This window comes from Pipistrellus kuhlii, unplaced genomic scaffold (assembly GCF_014108245.1).
Source record: "Pipistrellus kuhlii isolate mPipKuh1 unplaced genomic scaffold, mPipKuh1.p scaffold_m20_p_1, whole genome shotgun sequence".
In the NCBI taxonomy this organism is placed as follows: domain Eukaryota; kingdom Metazoa; phylum Chordata; class Mammalia; order Chiroptera; family Vespertilionidae; genus Pipistrellus; species Pipistrellus kuhlii.
In genome coordinates, this window is record NW_023425404.1 from 94,849,181 (window position 1) to 94,869,505 (window position 20,325).

At 40.5% G+C, this 20,325-nt stretch overlaps 1 protein-coding gene and 1 long non-coding RNA gene across 4 annotated transcripts in view; both read right to left on the reverse strand.

Moving 5' to 3' along the window:
* Positions 1–1,602: 1,602 nt before the first annotated feature.
* On the reverse strand, positions 1,603–2,147 carry LOC123653108. Its single transcript, XR_006742737.1, has 2 exons — positions 1,763–2,147; positions 1,603–1,726 (listed from the first exon to the last, which is right to left on the reverse strand). It is a non-coding gene; the product is annotated as an uncharacterized LOC123653108 (long non-coding RNA).
* Positions 2,148–4,314: 2,167 nt separating this feature from the next.
* The window catches only part of KLHDC1 (kelch domain containing 1), an 80,363-nt gene continuing 64,352 nt past the window's right edge, over positions 4,315–20,325 (reverse strand). For all 3 annotated transcript variants that reach the window (XM_036457603.2, XM_036457594.2, XM_045587441.1), the window contains exon 13: positions 4,315–4,841. In XM_036457603.2, the coding sequence (XP_036313496.1) occupies positions 4,655–4,841 (187 nt within the window). In that variant the 3' untranslated portion in view covers positions 4,315–4,654. The remainder of the gene's footprint in view (positions 4,842–20,325) is intronic.

Here is a 20,325-nt window from a genome sequence, read left to right on the forward strand (position 1 = left end):
TAGTGTGCTTATTTCCTCTCACACACACACACATACATACAAATACTGAATTGGTGAGAACATCACTTCATGGCAGCATGAAGTTATAAAGAATATTTTAGGCTTCTATCAAAAGGTTAATTTTTTTTTTAATGTGCAAAAATACTATTTTGAAAAAATGTACACTAGTTTTGATGTGCTATTTACTGTATCATACTAAAAAAGATAATACTAAAAAGAGCCCTTTTTGAGAACTGGAAGAATATCCTGAGAGACATCATAAAGATGGCCAGAAATTCTTTTTCCTTGAGAACCAGACTGGAGACCTATTTTATGAATCACCAGAACAAAACCTTTTAGAATCTTCTTTCTTGCTTGGTTGCTTTTCTTTCCTTCCTTCCTTCCTTCCTTCCTTCCTTCCGTCCGTCCGTCCGTCCTTCCTTCCTTCCTTCCTTCCTTCCTTCTTTTTTGTTTTTGTTTTTGTTTTTTTTTGTTGTTAGAACAACTCAGTAAAATAAAATCCCCATTTATTGTTGAACAACATTGTTTCACACATAGATCAAACAGGCCAAAATAAATAAACAAACAGCAATTTCATAAACAAAAAAAAGGGGGGGAAAGAAACCTTTTTATCTTTGGCCTTTTATTTATTTATTTTTTAATATATTTTATTGATTTTTTACAGAGAGGAAAGGAGAGGGATAGTTAGAAACATCGATGAGCCGGGACCGGTTTGGCTCAATGGATAGAGCGTCGGCTTGGGGACTGAAGGGTCCCGGGTTCGATTCCGGTCAGGGGCATGTACCTTGGTTGCGGGCATATCCCCAGTGGGGGGTGTGCAAGAGGCAGCTGATCGATTACTCTCCCTCATCGATGTTTCTAACTCTCTATTTCTCTCCCTTCCTCTCTGTACAAAATCAATAAAATATATTTAAAAAAAAAAAAAAAAAAAGAAACATCGATGAGAGAGAATCATCTATCAGCTGCCTCTTACACACCTCCCACTGGGGATGTGCCCACAACCTAGGCACATGCCCTTGACCGGAATTGAACCCGGGACTTTTCAGTCCACAGGCTGACGCTCTATCCACTGAGCCAAACCAGTTTCGGCTTTGGCCTTTTAAACCATCTCATACAAACCAACTACTTATGTACAGCTAAGTACATACACAAAAAGCTACTGGAATGCTCAGAATAAGATTTTTTTTGTGGTTGTTTTTGCTTTTTTACAAGGTTTTTTTTTTTTCTCCTTTGAGATTATAATGAGCATGGTCATACCACAAGTAAAGTCAGAAGTAGGACAGAGAATGCTCCCAAGGCTGGTTTGGTCATCCCAAAATCATTAGAAATGGCTGGCCCCAACAATACGTGCAAAAATATAAAATGTAAATAAAAAATACAAATTTCCCTTTCTAAAAGTACTTTTAAGAAAAAAGCAAGGCCTTGGAGGTTTTGGTTCTTTTCTCCTCCCCTGCTGCAAACTCACCTGTGGTTTTGGTTGGGTGGTGGCGGGTGCGTGTCATCTGCAGGTGGCGTTGGAAGGTGAGTGACCGCGTTAGAGTCTGAGAGGGGAAGTGGAGGGTGAATAGGTCACAGAGGCCTTTTATCTTTTCCTGTTTTTGCTCATCCTCATCGGTCTTCTGCTTCTTGGTGTCAACATCGTCATCCTTATCATCTGCAGCTGCCCATTTGCCTGTAGCTGCCTCAACCTCCTCATCTTCATCTCCATCCTCTTCCTCACCATCACCTGCCTCCTCCTCTTCCTCCCTCCTTCTTCATCTACCTCATGGTCAGCCTCCTGCTCCCCATTTTCCACATTAGCGTTCCCATTCACAGGTGCATTGTTTCTGTACTCTGCCTCCTCCACACTTCCTTCTTCTCCTTTAAGTCCTCGGTGGTGATCTCAGAGCTGGTGTCCAGGGCAGTGTCGCCATGGTGGGGCACACTGGTGATCCTGTGCAGCGGATTTTTTTTTAAAGCGAGAATTGGAGGAGCCTGGAGAAGAAGCTGCAGTGGCAGAGGTGGTTGCAGCGAGTGAATCATTTTTATGTTACAGAATTTACCAGGTGACTGGAAAATACACAGGAGTACCCCGAGATACAGGAGAAACCCATGTATTTCCAGTTGTTTCACATGTACTAGTACCGTGACTCAGGGGAGCCGGTTTCCAAATCCTGAGCAAGCCAATATGGAGGAAGCTTTTTCTCTTTATACCCTTTGGTTTCTTTGTCCCCCAAATATGGATCGGACTTCCGGATCTTTCAGGGGCTTTGCAAAAAGCCCCATGTGTTGGCTTGGGGGCCGTGAGACCACACCTACAGGCCTGGCCTGGTGCCAGGCGGGGGGTTGTGTATTGTTCATGGTTTAGAACCTCTGTAAAATGGGAGTGCTTAGGTAAACAGGTTTTGCAAGACCAGATTGTGAAGAAAGGGGCAGTGACTTAATTATAGGCTATCAAGAATGTACATTAGGTGACTGACACAGATTCAGATTGCTAGGCCCCCACAAATGTCTTATTTTCCCCATCTGGTGGAGTGGAAAGGGAGCCGCCAGAACAATGCAAAGAAGGCTTTTCAGAGCAACCAGTGGGCTAGAATCTTCTTTCAAACTGAGAGCCCATAGGGAGAGTTCAGAGCTAATGTGATGAAGCTGAAGCTGTCATTGCCTTGGGCTCCTATATATTATACTGTGGAAGTCAACAGCACAAAATTTGATGGTATACCATCAGCTTTTGAAAAGTGAGGAATGAATACTGCTTGGCTATCAAACTTCAAAACTGGCTTTGCCAACTCCCAGACCCTCTATATCTGCCAATAGCAGAACCTTGTTTTAAGGCAAGTTATAGAGACAAATGAAAGATCAGAATTCCCTGCCACTCTCACTATGGGCCTACCTCAAGACATATACTTTTTGAAGTAGTACATTATAATAGATCAAATAAATATAGCACTATTTATGTGCCATAGATAATATATAGATTTTCATTCTCTTGAAGCCTACATGTTGGTGTGTATTTGAGGGGCTGATCCAACTTTTAATGCTCTAAGTAAACCATCTAAAAACAGAAGTGCTTTTCTAGAGAAGGCATTCATATAATCCAGAAGCTATTTTAAAAAGTATTCATCCCACTCATCCAATAGGTCATCTACCACTATCCAAAAGGTTTTAATATTTTCCCCTTAAATGTGAAAGGCTGATACTGAAGCTCATTATAATAAAATAATTACTTATAAGATATATATTGCCTGTGAGATTCATTTTCTAAATTTTATTTAGTCTAAAAATAGTAATAAAAAATGAAAACTTACACTGAAATATTGTTTATACAATCAACTCTAATGACTGGTTCACAGGAACAAAACTGGAAAAATAGTAAATTTACATAGTTCGTATAATAAATAAAATGTAAATACACACTATTTCAATACATAAATAGAAGCTTTACACATCAAAATACAATATATATAAATATATATATATATCTAAAATGTAATGAGGTACTACAAATTACATATTATATATTTCAATAGAGAAATATATTTGCTGTAACATTTTGAATTTAGAAATAACTCCTATGATGGTATTGTGGAGAGTAATTTTATAACCAAATCTTTGAGTAATACATTGTTATTAGTAATTCATTGGAAGAGTATAACTGTAATATGAACAATTTCTTAATTATGGTAAAAGTACTCTTTTAAGGAATGTAAGTTACAGTGTTTATTTCTGTATAAGCAGTTAATACTGAAAATAAATGAGAAGATAACATATTTACAATATCCTTAAGCACCAGCGTTGTAGAATGGTGTGGGCCAAACTGAGGGGTTTCAATAAAGGCAACTTACTAAATTATCATTCCATTTCATTATTTATGAAAATCACTTCAGATGCACTCTTCCAAGGCAAACATATTTTAATGTGCCTCAAAACTTAATAATTATACTGCTTCTCAATATTTCAGAGCCTGGATGACAAATAAATCGACACTTTAAAATATGGTCTTTGTAGATAAAAAATTGGACAAACCAACAGCGTAGGGGTAAAGAAGCAATTGAATGCATTTATTCCCCTACTCAAACAAAGATTTGAGGAAAACTTATGACAAGAAAAAGGAAAGTTACAATGATGCTTAAGAATTCTTTATGAGATGAGTGCTAAAAGGGTGGGGGTCCGCATTTAACACCATACCAGTGTTTGTCTACTTTATAATTTTGGCCAGCTATATTAGTAATTTAAGATGATGTTATTTAAATAACTGAATTGTTTAAAAGGAGATTTAGGTGATTTTATAGTGACTTGAGAGAATCTATTCCATCCAAAAGTTGATATGTAATAATGTGCCATTATATTGAGGGATTTCTAAAGTCCTTGGTTAATTTCTTATTTTCCTCAAATTTGCATAATCTTTCCAGCAATGAGTACACAGTGAGTTAAAATTGCCCACAATTATAATTACTTTCAGAAAGCACATCTTTGTAGCTTATAAGGAAATTATTTTAGAAATATAAATTAATCTGCCTTTAGCATCTCATTCCCACATATCCCATTCTATGTAATCACTAACATAGCATTTTTGCTTCAATTTTATCTTCTAAATAAAGCCTCCAATTTGGGGAGTAAATATACAGTCTGATTAAAACATTAAACATATTAAACATACAGAGTATATAACAACTTAATTGTTACCGATCCACTGATACTTATTTTCAATTTCTCCTTTTGGGGCTCTTTGTTCTTCTCGGTGGTTAGCTGCAGTCCAAAATGTGATTTTTTTTAGTACTTGTTGAAGAAGTTTAGAAGGTAATAAAGATATTTGACTTTCTAAAATTATAGCATTTTTACCAATGCAGTCAAGGCATGACCTGCAAACAAAACATAATGGAATTATTCATTTTTAAATTATAATGTAAAAAATATATAGGTAAGTTTCTTAAAAATAAAAATCATTTAAAATCTATATACATGTATATAAAAGCATAATATACAAATTGACCAGATGGTGAAATGACCACTCAATATGAAGCACAATGACCACCAGGGGGCAGACACTAGATGCAGGAGCTGCCCCCAGCCTACAGGCCCTGATGGCCCTATGGGGACCTGCTGGCCAATCTCTGCATCCCTCCCCCGCTAACAGGTTCCAATTGCCCAATGAGGAATGGGGAACTGAGGGTAGGTGGCAGCAGACACAAGCAGCGCCAGGCCAAGGCAGGTGTAAGCAAGCAGGACCCTGATCACCCTGCCAGTTGCCCCACACACAACTGGGGCGGCAGCAGGGGAGCGGGACAGCTGCCGGCAGCTGGGAAAGATCGGCCTTGATTACAGACTAGGGAACCTGCCCATGCATGAATTTCATGCACCAGGCCTCTAGTTTTTTATGTAATAATGTATTTCCTTTGTATTGTTTGGAACATGATAGGACGTATACTCTTTCTAGAGTAGGGGTGTCGAACTCAATCAGAGAAGGGGCCAAAATCTAAAATCCAGCCTAAATCGCGGGCCGAATGGTTTACTGAACAGTCATAAACTGTCATTGTGATGGAAACGCAGCGGAGTGCAGTGATGACAGCACGGTGCAGGCCACATTGCAAGGCCTGGCGGGACGGATTTGGCCCGCGGGCCTTGTGTTTGACACATGTGTTCTAGAGCATCACAATAATTGTACATTTTTACAGCATAGAGATTGTATCTGACCAAATCCAATGGGAACAGAAATTACAACTTACCATGCATGATGTTCTTTAAGTAAAAAAGACTCAGACTTAATTTCAAAGCAGGTTAGTCTCTAGCAGACCCTTTTCACTTATCCTTATAGCCCAATATCCATTTACTCTTCTCTGAGAACTTTTTCTTCCATCTCCAAGATGAAGCATCTGACATCCATTTTTACATGGTGTGATCAGGTCCTCCTCAGACCCTCTATCAGTGCCTGACTTAAGTTGACCCAGAGACAGCAGGTCTAAAGAGAGGAATGGAGCCATGCCACAGAAAGAGCCAAAAGACTGCCAGAGAGAGGTTGTCCCCATCTGGGGGCCTTTGTCCATGTTTCCCCTTTCACTCTACTAGAAGGCAGTGTCCTTTCAAATACAATTCCATTTTAATCTTGATCAACTACCCCAAAGAGGGTTTTGTACTTTAAAACCAAAAGAAACCTGATTAAGATAAGAACCATCAAAAACGCATCTATTTCAACTGGTAAACTTTAATTTTAAAAGATAAATATTTTATAAAAGTTTTAAAAATAGATTAATTGGATTCTGCTGTGGTTAATCTGTTGTCGTTTTTATAAGGATTTACACTGTACAGATTTATATCTTCTTCCAAACTCTCCTGAAGCCTTTTCTTTGTGAAAATAATCGATAAGAAGTAAGAGTGAAATGAGAAATAACATTTATTACAGAGGAACCATGTCCTACTCTTATTTTTCCCAGTGTGTTAGAATCCTTCCGACTTAGAATTTAAAATAAAATTATTACACTTGCTTACTATGGAAATAGATGTGACCGCTGCCTGACCATTGGGCTGGATGTGGGTCAGTTGGGGGAACCTGTTTTCACACAACCCTCCCCCCTCTTGGGCACTGTCTGATCCTGATTGATGTTTGTTATGGTATGAACCAGTGCCTCTCCCCTGCTTTGCACTACAGGTTCCTGGAATGGGCCATTGTCCTGAGCTGGACAAGCATGTAAAGCAATTTACCATAATTGGTAGCATTCACATAGGAGTACCAGGACTTTATCCCATAAAATTCTTTTAATGTTTTTTTTTAATGTTTTTATTGCTTTCAGAGAGAAAGAGAGGGAGGGAGAGAAACATCAATGATGAGAATCATTGATCAATGGCCTCCTGCACACACCCCACTGGGGATTGAGCCTGCAACCTGGGCATGTGCCCTGACCAAGAATTGAACCATGACCTCCTGATTCATAGGTCAATGCTCAATCACTGAGGAGGGACATGGACGGGTTACATGAAATCTATTGGTGATAGATTAGAGAGGAGGGAGAAAGTTAAGTGGGGGGGGGGGGGTGTGTGTGGAAGGGGATGGGAGGGGACCCCTGGATTGTATAAAAAGTAAAATGATGGACAGATACTTAGGTGGGTGCAGGAACAATTAACATGATAATGTCAGAATTTGTGATATCTGTCCTGGTGCCCAGCACATTTGGTTGCGCCCCAGGGGCTCCAGAAAAAGGGAAGTTACAAGTTACCCAGACATTTCAAGGGTATGTTATCATTGATGCAAAAAGACAGACAGGCTCAGTTAAGGTAAAGGTTGACCTTGTCGGTGAAGATACCGGCCTAGGGCATAACTGACCACCGTAACAGCTTTTAGTTAAAGTTTAATTTCAGGCCATCCTTTGTGGTTACGTTAGGTCTCTCTGAGTTTGTAAGACTGTCATGCAGGCTTCCCCTGAGTCTGTCAGGTCAGCATGTGGCCTATTTCCACCAGACACATATGGGGAGAAACTGGACTGTCTAGCACCAGGGCAGGAATGAGGGGGCAGCGTTCTTCCAGATGGTGGTGCTTGCAGCAGCGGTCATAGTTCCCATGCTGGGACCTCCCCAATGCAGGGCTGACTGGCAGCCATTTCTGTTTGCTCCACCCTGGAGATTCCCTGAGACCCCACCCACCCAATTTACAGCCCCACCCAAGCTATGTACCGCAGCCTTTGCATATGAATGGCCTGTCCTTTCTCAGATAAAACCTGTCAAACAAGCTGCAGCTGGGTCACGGAGCCCCAAACCTGTCAATAAAAGGACAAAAAACCGACAAAAGCCCCAGCCTGCCTTCTTTCAAAGCTGGGCCTCATCTGGGCACTTCCAAACCCAATACAAAGAAGAGGAATCTGCAGATCTCTCTGTAGCTGCTGCTAGCACCCAGGCAGTGACTGACTGCACCTTCCTAGAGACCGAAGAGTCAGTGTACCCAATGGGCAGAGTGAGACCATATCAGATTATAACTCTACACATCCATAAGTGACACACTCAAGGGGCAGACTCAGTGAGCACCAAAGTCCCACTGAAGCAAGTCGTGCTCTATAGGGGTGTCTCCTGCACAGCAGCCCTCCCAATGTAGTCACAGTCGGTCCCCACAGCCAACTGGCCTGTAGGTCAATTCCTCCCAGTGACACCAACAGCAATCAAGGCTCAACTACAACAATACTGTGCACACAGCACACACAGGGGTGCACCTAGGGGGCCCATCTCAGGTGTCTGAGGAGACTGAGCCACTGGACCCTATTAGACATCTATACAAGGCCACTCTATCAACTCAAGAGATTGGCAACTACCCAATACATAGAAACAAATATAGGAAAGCAGACAAAATGCAGAGACAAAGAAACGTCACGCATGAAAGAAATGGAAGAAAGCAAACTAGTTGATATAGGATTCAAAACCACAGTTATAAGTTACTCAAGAATCTTCTATGGAGAAACCAAGATGACGGCATAGGTAACCGCCTAACTGCAGCCTCACACAACAATTTCAAAAAATACAACTAAAATACAAAATGGACATTATACAGAACTATAGGAAAGTTGACTGACTGGACATTCTACAACGAGAAGGAAAGAGAAAACCAGAAGGAAAATCAGAAGAGCTGTAAAAGCCTAAGGTACAGAGACACGTTGTGTGCATGGAGGACAGAGCCGGAGAGGAAGGGCGGCTGAGTGCCTGGCTGGCGTTCCCTAGCAGGAAGGAGATAAAAGCTCCAGACTGTGCTGAACCCCAGTTCCGACAGCACTGAACCCCAGTTCTGAGCAAGACCCTGGTGACCGAGACACATACAGAAGGAATCTGGGCTGTAAGGCAGAAGCTCACGGGAGTGGCGAAAGGCAGAGCCCCAGAGTCGCACACATTGCGTGCAGAGGACGCACTGTTGACTGTGCTGCTAGATTGCCCTAGCGGGAAGGAGACAAAAACTCCGGACAGTGCTGAGTTCCAGTTCTAGGCGAGACCCTCGGGCCCCAGGCTCATACAAAGAGAATCTAGGCTGTAAGGCGGAAGGCTCACGGGAGCAGCGAAAGGCAGACACCCAGAGTCGCGCACATTGCGCACAGAGGACTGACTGTTGACTGTGCTGCTAGATTGCCCTAGCGGGAAGGAGACAAAAGATCCAGACTGTGCTGAGCCCCAGTTCCGACTGCACTGAACCCCAGTTCTGGGTGAGACCCTCGGGCCCCCAGCTCATACAGAGGGAATCTGGGCTATAAGGCAGAAGCTCAGGGGAGCGGTGAAAGGCAGAGCCCTCGAGTTGCGCACATTTCACACAGAGGACTGTTGATTGAGCCACTGGATTGCCCTAGCGGGAAGGAGACATAAGATCCTGACTGCTCTTAACCCCACTTCCAGTTGTGGGCTCGTTGGGGGAGAGACTAGACTGTCTGGTAGTGGGCGAAACTCTAGGGCACCTTTCTCTAGAGGTGCTTGCAGGGAGTACCAAAGGACACTGAGGAACACTTAGACTCAGGAACCTCATACGGCAGGGCTAATCAGAAGCCAAGGCTATAGGCTCCACCCTGAAACTCCGACCCATCCAAGCTGAGCATAGAGGCCCTTGCAGTTTTCCAAGTCTAGTCGAATAAGGCTGTCTCCTGGCATAGATACAGCTGATCCTCCCACCCTACCAACTCAGGGAAGCAGTGAAAATGCCGAGACAAGGAAACAGATCACAAACAAAAGAAATGTAGGACAAAAAGCGACTGGATATAGAGTTGAAAATCACACTTATAAGGTTTTTCAAGAATCTCCTAGAAAAGGCCGATAAAATAAACAAGACCTATAAAGATATGAAAAGGAATCAACTAGAAATAATAAGGGATCAACAAGAAATAATAAGGGGTCAACAAGAAATAAAGAATATATTGTCTGGCCGAGGCCAGTTTGGCTCAATGGATAGAGCGTCGGCTTGGGGACTGAAAGGTCCTGGGTTCGATTCCGGTCAAGGGCATGTACCTTGGTTGTGGGCATATCCCCAGTGGGGGGTGTGCAAGAGGCAACTGATTGATGACTCTCTCATCAATGTTTCTAACTCTCTATCTCTCTCCCTTCCTCTGTAAAAAATCAATAAAATATATTAAAAAAAAAAAAAAAAAAAGAATACATTGTCTGAAATAAAAAGTATTACAGAGTCCTAAAAACAGAATGGAACATTGCAAGAATCAAGTCAAAGACTTGGAACACAAAGAGCCAGAGGACACTCCTCCGCAGAAGCAAGAAGACAAAAGAATCCAGAAAGTTGAAGATAGTGTAAGAAACCTCTGAGACAACTTCAAGCAAACCAACATCAGAATTATAGGCATCCCAGAAGGTGACAGAGAGCAAGATACCGAAACATATTGAAAGAAATAGTGACAGAAAACTTCCCCCACCTGGGGAAAGAAATAGACTTACAAGTCCAGGAAGCGCACAGAACACCAAACAAAAGGAATCCAAAGAGGACCACACCAAGACACACCATAATTAAAATTCCAAGAGCAAAAGACAAAGAGAGAATATTAAAAGCAGCAAGAGAAAAGCAGGTAGTTACCTATAAAGAAGCACCCATATGATTGTCAGCTGATTTCTCAACAGAAACCATGCAGGCCAGATGGGAATGGCAAGAAATATTCAAGGTGATCAATAACGAGAACCTACAGCCAAAAATAATCTACCCAGCAAAGCTATCACTCAGAATCGAAGGCCAGATAAAGAGCTTCACAAATAAAAAAAAAGCTAAAGGAGTTCATCACCACCAAACCAGAATTATATGAATTGCTGAAGGGGGTTCTTTAGGAAGAGGAAGAAAATAAAGATAAAAATTATGAACAACAAATATGTAACTATCAACAAGTGAATCTAAAAACCAAAGGAATTAAAAAAAAACCTGATGAACAATATTAACTGGTGAATATAATAGAATCAGAGGTACAGAAAGGGAATGGACTGACAATTCTCGGGGAAAAGAGGAGAGGGGGGTGACGGAAGAGACTGAACATAAACTGTGCACCTATGGATGAGGACAATGGGGGCTGGGAAAGGGCAGAGGGTGGGATGGGAACCTGGTGGAGGGGAAAAAAATGAGGAACTTTTGTAATAATATGAACAATAAAGATTTTTAAAAATATATACACACACACACACACACACACATTGTATTTTCCAGCGTGTAAGACAACCTCCTAATTTTACAGTTAAAACATAGGTTTAGGCCTATATTCGCTGTATAAGACTACCCCCCACTTCAAAGAAAAGACTTATTATACTTTGCCTTCAAGATCTGCAGGTAATTTTTGTGCAATTTTGTTCTTTTGCCCCCGATTTTCAGTTGACTTTTTTTCGTTTCAAAAGTCGTCTTATACGCCGGAAAATAAGGTGTGTGTGTGTGTGTGTGTGTGTGTGTGTGTGTGTGTGTAAAGAAAAGAAGGGGAAAAAAAGAATCTTCTAGAAACTTCCAAGGAACTCAGTGAGACTTTTAAGAATATTGGTGAGAATGCCAAAAAAATGGAAAAGGACCAGTCAAAAATTAAGCAGATACTGACTGAAATAAAGAATAACATACAGAGATTCAACAGTAGATTAGAGGATCCCAAGAATCAAATCAATTATTTGAAATACGAGGAAGCAAAAAACACCCAACCAGAAGAGCAAAAAGAAAAAAGAATCCAAAAATATGAAGATAGTGTAAGAAACCTCTGATATAACTTCAAGTGTACCAACATCGGAATTATAGGGGTGCCAGAAGAGAGAGAGAGCAAGATACTAAAAACCTATTTGAAGCCAGGACTGCTTTGGCTCAGTGGATAGAGCGTCAGCCTGCGGACTGAAAGGTCCCAGGTTCGATTCCGGTCAAGGGCATGTGCCTTGGTTGTGGGCACATCCCCAGTGGGGGTGGTGCAGAAGGCAGCTGATTGATGATTCTCTCTCATCGATGTTTCTAACTCTCTATTCCTCTCTCTTCCTCTCTGTAAAAAATCCATAAGATAAAATAAAAAATTTTAAAAAGTCGATAAAAACCTATTTGAAGAAATAATGACATAAAACTTCCCCTACCTGGTGAAGGAAATAGACTTACAAGTCCAGGAAGTACAGAGAACCTCAAACGAGAGCAATCCAAAGAGGGCCACACTAAGACACATCATAATTAAAATGCTAAGGGCAAAAGACAAAGAGAGAATCTTGAAAGCAGCAAGAGAAAAACAGTAAGTTACCCATAAGGAAGCATCCATATGATTGTCAGCTGATTTCTCAGTAGAAACTATGCAGGCCAGAAGGGAGTGGCAAGAAATATTCAAAGTGATGAACAGCAAGAACCTATAACCAAGAATAATCTGCCCAGCAAAGCTATCATTTACAATTGAAGGTCTGATAAAGAGCTTCACAGACAAGAAAAAGCTAAAGGAGTTCATCACCACCAAACCAGTATTATATGAAATGCTGAAGGGTATTCTTTAAGAAGAGAAAGAAGAAGAAAAAGGTAAAGATAAAAAATATGAACAAGAAAGTGACAACAAATACATACCTATCAACAAGTGAATCTAAAAATCAAATGAATAAAAAATATGATGAACAGAATAAACTGGTGAATGGAACAGAATCAGGTGCATGGAAATGGAACAAACAGGATTCTCAGAGGGAAGGGATGTGGGAGAGTGCAGCAATAAATTAGACCAAGATCTTATATGCATGTATGCATTACCTATGGACTCAGACAATAGGGTGGCAAGGGCCTGGGTGGTGTAGGAACTGGGTGAATGGGAGCTATGGGAGGAAAAAAGGGGTACATCTGTAATAATCTCAACAATAAAGATTAATTTTTAAAAAATGCTCTGTCCATTTTTCTTCACTTCTTGTATTTCCAACAATGCACTCACATTGGTTTCTTCCCCTCAGCTGTGACCAAATATGCTCACTTCTTTCTTGGTCTTGATGTTCATCCCCAGAAGTCATCCTGGCTTCCACCTTCACCTTACCAAAAACTTCCTAGGGTTGTCGAACTCACTTTTCAACCCAGACACTCCGTGACCTCTTTATAATGAACAGTCTTTCCATCTTGAATTCCTCCCCCCTCTGGTTTTGTGTTTCCATCATTTCCTGCCTCACCTTGACATCTTGGGTCACTCTCTGTGCTTCCTTTTCCTCTACCTGCTCCTCAAACGTTATAAGATCTCAATGCTTGTCTGTGAAGCTGTTGGCTTCATCCTTACTCTCAAAACTCTTCCTAGGCAGTACTAACCGATACCCATTTATACGCCAACAATTCTTAAATTTTTATGTTGGGCCCAGACCTCTCTCCATATGTTAACTATTTAATGGATAGCTCGATTTAGAGGTCCCATAAGCACTTCAAATGCAATTATGTCCAAAACCAAATTTGTAATTCCCACCCCATCCCACCATGAAATCCACTGCATTCTCCCTATTCTTTCTTTCTTTTTTTTTTAAATACATTTTATTGATTTTTTACAGAGAGGAAGGGAGGGAGATAGAGAGTTAGAAACGTCGATGATAGAGAAACATCGACCAGCTGCCTCTTGCACACCCCCCACCGGGGATGTGCCCGCAACCAATGTACATGCCCTTGACCGGAATCGAACCTGGGACCTTCCAGTCTGCAGAGCGACGCTCTACCACTGAGCCAAACCGGTTTCGGCTCCCTATTCTTTCTATTGCTAATCCTTCCTCCTCTTTCCCTTGGCATCCATTCAAATACCAAGCCCATTTTACCTCCTAAATATTCCCATCTCCCTCCCTTTTCTAGTTCCACTGCAATTTTCCAGATCAGACCCTCACTTTGTGCTTAATAACTGCAGCAGTCTCTACCAACTTTCCTCACCTAGTCACATAACCCTCCAGTCAATCTCTCATCCACACTCCTACCAGAGGAATTTTCTAACTGGTAATATGATCAACTCATTCCTCTGCTCCAAATTTTCTCATGCTTCCTGATCTACAAGGAGAGACATAGCCCTATATGATGTATGGTTTCTGATTTCTTGTCCAATCTAATTTCTTATAACTCCCACCTCATACTTATTTCCCAGGAATACTCAAGAACTCTGTTTCCTCTGCACTGGTTGTATTGTACATAGCAAATTCTTGTCTCAAACTCTTCTGTAAAGACTTCCCTAACCTTCACAATCTTTTTTTTTTTTTAATCCTCACATGAGGTTGGTATAATATGTTCTTATAGATTTTATTTTCTTTTTAGGGAGGGAGAAGTAGAGGAGAGAGAGGAGAGAGAGAGGGGAGAAGGGAGAGGGGAAAGGGATCTCGTTTGCTTCCTGTATGTGCCCCAACTGGATATTCAACTCATAACCTAGGTATGTACCCTGGCTGGGAATCAAACCAGTAGGCTTTTGGCATACAGGACAATTCCCAACCAACTGAGCCACCTGGCCATAATTTTTAACAAGTGGACAGAGAACCTGCTTCTCTAGTATTCTCATGAACAATCTATGTATTCCTCTTAAAGCAATTTTTATTTTTCTACTATAGTTCGGGTTTTTTTAACTGGTGGTCTTGAGAACAGAATGTGATGGCTCCTTCAGCCATTCACAATTTGTGTTTCCCAAAATAATTCATTTTATTATTTAATAAATAGAAGTATACCTACAGTGATCATATTTTTCAGGCTTAAATAGGAAAAATAAGTTTCAATGTAATAAGATTTTTAAAAAATATATCTTATTGATTTTTCACAAAGAGGAAGAGAGAGGGATAGAGAGTTAGAAACATTGATGAGAGAGAATCATCTATCATCTGCCACAACCAAGGTACCTGCCCTTGACCAGAATCGAACCTGGGACCTTTCAGTCCGCAGGCCGACGCTCTATCCACTGAGCCAAACCGGTTTCAGCTCAATGTAATAAGATATTTATGACAACAACTTCCCAGAAAAATCTGTGACCAATACTAACTTTCAGTACTTCAGAAAGTCTAAAGCCAAACTTAAATATGTTACTCTTCATTGTTACATCTTCTATAACTACTTATCACCATTTCTTCCTATCTTCCATCCCTCTTACAAATATGTACAAAATAAATAACAAGGAGGGTAGAAAATAAAATTGTATGTTTTCCCTTCAATCTTTAAAAATCCATTTTTGGGGAGAGACAAAATTGTGGTGGAATAGACAGATGTGTCCTGAGCCTTGACGCGCAGCAAACAGAGGGAGCAACTGAAACGAGTGGAATCCATTCCTAATTGGTGAAGGAGACGCAGCTCATGAGACAGTTTACAGCCAGGAAGGGCAGAGATCCCCCGGATAAAGGTAAAATCAAAGATCTGGGCAGTACAATCTGCCAGACCTCTGTGCCTAAAAGGTCGGAGAGAAATTACACAGCGCCAAGCTGCATCCCTGAGGACAGACAAAGCATCTGACTGGGGGGGGGGGGGGGGGGGGGGGGGGGAGAAAAAGAAAAAAGAAAAAAAAAGAATCCATGAGACTATGGGATGTAGTATACTTTAGACTTTGGAGTCTGGATTTGGGACCTGAGCTCAAAGGCAGCCCTGAAGAGCTTCTGGACTGCACAATGCCAGCAAGAGAGGAGCTTGCTGAGACACAGACCTTCTCACACTGGGTCCTGCGCCTTTATTCACTGAACCTAGTTCGTAGGACCTTTCAGATACAGACACTTACCTGTGGCTGAGATGCAGGAGAACGGGTGGAGTTGTGGAATCTGGGGAGAGTAGGCAGCAGCTGGTCCAGGTAAGGTGATAGTGAGTCTGGTGCTGAGTCATATCTAAGCTCCAGTCGCCATTTTATCCTGAGAGATACCCCTCCTTCCAGTCTCCAGGCAACCAATATAGCCACTCAGATTACACCCTGAATAACATCATGCAATCTGAGTACTCCCAGAGGCCATAGGAACTGCCTGAAGAGAAATCTTTAAAAGCTAGGCATCTCAATTACGCGGCTACGCTGCCAGGGCCATTCAGAGTGCTTCAGTGTGCCTCACTGGCAAACTTACCGCAAGTGCTTCTGTGAGCTGCCACTGGGAGTAAGCGCCTATCCAAAATAGGTGCAGCAGCAGAAGCTGAGTCTGTCCACCCCACAACTACAGAACTCTGAGCAGCATAGTCATGCCTTTCCAGAGTGCAGGCCCCCTGAGCCACATGCCTACAACAGACAGTTCCTGGGTGCCACTGTAAGACCCCACTGGGTACGCATGATTTCAATTAAGGGTGCAAGACAGAAAAAAATTGGGTCACCCTCCTCCATGGCTGCTGACTTCTAGACATCGCAGTTGTGCCTCTCCAACTTGCAGGCCTACATCAAGAGAACCCAAATAGCTCAAGTAGGGAGCTACACTAGATTACCAAACCCAGGAGAGCTGAGAGATTACACCAGTAGCACCATCCCCAAAAGAACCTGGGCAGCAAAGCAATTGGATCTACAATTAAAACATTACAGGAAAACATGGGAAGACAAAAAAGAAATCCCCAAAGGAAAGAAAAAGAGAAATAACCAGAAAGGGAGTTAAATGAAATTGAGGCTAGCAGCTTAACAGAGAAAGAATTCAGAGTAATGGTTTTAAGGATGTTTAAACAGCTGGATGACAAATACACACAACTCAATGAGAACTATAAGGAGCTGAATGAAAACATCACTAACATAAAAAGAAACCAAGAGGAGATGAAGTACAACTTAGCTGCAATAAAGATCACATTGGAAGGCTTAAACAGTAGACTAGAAGAGGCTGAGGACCGCATCAGTGAATCAGAAGGTAGTAAAAAACACACAAACACAGTAGCAACAGGAAAGAAGATTTAAAAAGCAACAGGAGAACCTAAGGGAGCTTTGGGACAACACAAAATGAAACAATATTCGAATAATCAGGATACCAGAAGGAGAGGAAGAGAAGCAAGGAATAGAAAATCTGTTCAAAAAATAATGACAGAAAATTTCCTTGATATTGGCAAGAAAAAAATTATACAAGTCCAAGAAGTACACAGAATCCCAAACAAGTTGAACCCAAAGAGACTGACACCAAGAAACATCATAATTAAATTGGCAAACACTAAGGACAAAGAATCTTAAATCTTAAAGAATCTTAAAGAGAGATACAGAAAGTTACCTACAAAAAGATCTCCTATTAGAATAACAACTGATTTCTCAACAGAAATACTCCAGGACAGAAGGGAATGGAATGAAATTTACAAACTGATGTAAAACAAGGGACTAAACCCAAGAATACTATACCAAGCAAGGCTATCATTCAAAATTGAAGATGGAATCAGGAGCTTCGCAGACAAAAAAAAAAAAGGGCTAAGAGAGTTTATCATTACCAAGCCAGCAATGAAGGAAATACTAAAGGGACTGCTATAAAAAGAAGAAAGAGAAAGGCAAAAAGAAACACAAACACTGCCCTCACTGGTTTGACTCAGTAGATAGAGCATCAACCTGCGGACTGAAAGGTTCCAGGTTCGATTCCGGTCAAGGGTATGTACCTTGGTTGTGGGCACATCCCCAGTAGGGGGTGTGCAGGAGGCAGCTGATCAATGTTTCTCTCTCATTGATGTTTCTAACTCTCTATTCCTCTCCCTTCCTCACTGTAAAAATTCAATAAAATATATATTTTTTAAAAGAAACACAAACACTAAGAAAAAAAATATGACAAAAAACCTGTACTTGTCAATAACAACATTAAATGTAAATGGATTAAATGCAATAATCAAAAGACTTAGGGTAGCTGAATGTATAAGAAAACATAACCCTTATATTTGCTATCTAGAAGAGACCCAAACACAGAGCAAAGGATTCATACAGACTGAGAATGAAGGGATGGAAAAACATTTTTCAGGCAAATGAAAATGAGAAAAAAGCTGGGGTTGCGATACTTGTATCGATAAAATAGACCTCAAAGTGAAGGCCATAACAAAAGATAAGAAAGGCCACTACATAATACTAAAGGGAGCAATTCAACAAGAAGAAATAACTCTGGTAAACATATATGCACCCAATACAGAAGCACCCAAATACATAAAAAATCTCCTGGAAGATATCAAGGGAGAGATTGACAACAATACAATCACAGTAGGAGACTTTAATACACTGCTGACATCACTGGATAAATCTTCTAAGGAAAAAATTCAGCAAAGAAACAGCAATTTTAAATGAATAGCCTAGGATTTTAAAAAATAAATAAAAAATAAATGATGACTGGGTTACAAAAGAGATCAAAGAAGAAATTAAAAGCATCCTGGAAACTAATGACAACAAAAACACAACAATCCAAAATCTATGGGACACAATAAAAGCAGTCCTAAGAAGGAAGTTTATACCTCTACAGGGCTACCTCAAAAAACAAGAAAAAATGGTAATAAATCATCTAACTCAATAACTCAAAGGATCAGAAAGAGAGCAACAAGAAAAGCCCACAGTGAGCAGAAGGAAGGACATAATAAAGATCAGAGAAGAAATGAATGACATAGAGACCAAAAAAATAATACAAAAGATCAACAAAACCAAGAGCTGGTTCTTCGAAAGGATAAACAAGATTGATGAACCTCTAGCCAGGCTCACAAAGAATCAAAGAGAAAGGATGCAAATAAACAAAATCAGAAATGAAAGAGGAGAAATAACAACAGACCCCACAGAAATACAAAGGATTGTTAAAAAAAAAAAATACTATGAACAACTCTATTATAAGAATAAATAACACATTCCTAGAAAATAAAATCTTCCAAAACTCACTTAGGAAAATTCTAAAAATCTCAATAGGCTAATAACTATTGAAGAAATTGAAGCAGTCATCAAAAAGCTTCCAGCAAACAAAAGCCTGGGGCCAGACAACTTAATAGGGGAGTTTTACCAAACATTCAAGGAAGAATTACCTATCATCCTCAGACTATTCCAATAAATTCAAGAGGAAGGAACACTTCCAAGCTTATTTTATGAAGCCAGCATCACCCTAATATCAAAACCAGATAAAAATAACACAAAGAAAGAAAATTACAGGCCAATATCCCTCATGAATATAGATGCCAAAATCCTCAACAAAATTCTAGCAAATCAGCTCCAGCAGTACATCAGAAAGATCATACACCATGACAAAGTAGGATTTATCCCAGGGATGCAAAAATGGTATAATATTTGAAAATCAATAAACGTGATACATCACACAAAGAAATTGAGAGAATAAAACCACAGTTATATCAATTGATGTAGAAAAGGCATTTGACAAAATACAATACCATTTCTTGATAAAAACTCTCAGCAAAGTGGGAATATAAGGATCATACCTGAACATAATAAAAGCCATATATGACAAACCCATAGCCAACATCATACTCAATGGACAAAAAACTAAAAACCATTTCCCCTAAGAAAAGAAATAAGACAGGGATGCCCACTCTCACCTCTCCTGTTTAATATAATGCTGGAAGTACTAGCCACTGCAATCAGACAAGAAGAAGAAATAAAAGGCATCCAAATTGGGGGGGGGGGGGGGGGGGGGGGAGAAAGAGATGTAGTAAAACTGTCCTTATTCGCAGATGACATGATACTGTACATAGAAAACCCTAAAGATTCCATCAAAAAAATTACTAGACTCAATAAATGAATTCGGCAATGTATCAGAATACAAAATTAACACCAAAAAATTTATGGCATTTCTATACACCAATAATGAACTTACAGAAAGAGAGACTAAAAAAAGAAATTCCAGCTGAAGCTGGTTTGGCTCAGTGGATGGAGGTCGGTCTGTGGACTGAGGGGTCCTGGGTTCGAGTCCGGTCGGGGGCATGTGCCTTGGTTGCAGACACATCCCCAGGGGGGGTGTGCAATAGTCAGCTGATCGATGATTCTCTCTCATCGATGTTTCTAGCTCTCTATCCCTCTCTCTTCCTCTCTGTAAAAAATCAATAAAATATATTTTTTTAAAAAGAAAAAAAAAGAAATTCCATTTACCATTGCACCAAAAAAAATTTAAGATACCTAGGAATAAACTTAACTAAGGAGGTAAAAGACCTATACATGGAAAACTACATGATACTGAAAAAAGAGGTAGAGGAAGACATAAACAGATGGAAGAACATAACATACCATGTTCATGGATTGGTAGAATCAACATCATCAAAATGTCCATACAACCCAAAGCAATCTATAGATTCAATGCAATCCCCATTAAAATACCAAAGGCATATTTTACAGACCTAGAAAGAACTCTCTAAACATTCACCTGGAGATCCAAGATGGTGGCTTAGGTAAATATACCTAAACTGCTGCCATGCACAACAATTTCAAAACTACAACTAAAAGACAAAAAGTCTATCACCTAGAACCAAGGGAAAGCTGGCTGAGTGGAAGCTCTACAACTAGACTGAAAGAGAAAGGAGCACTGAGAGCACAAGTGCTG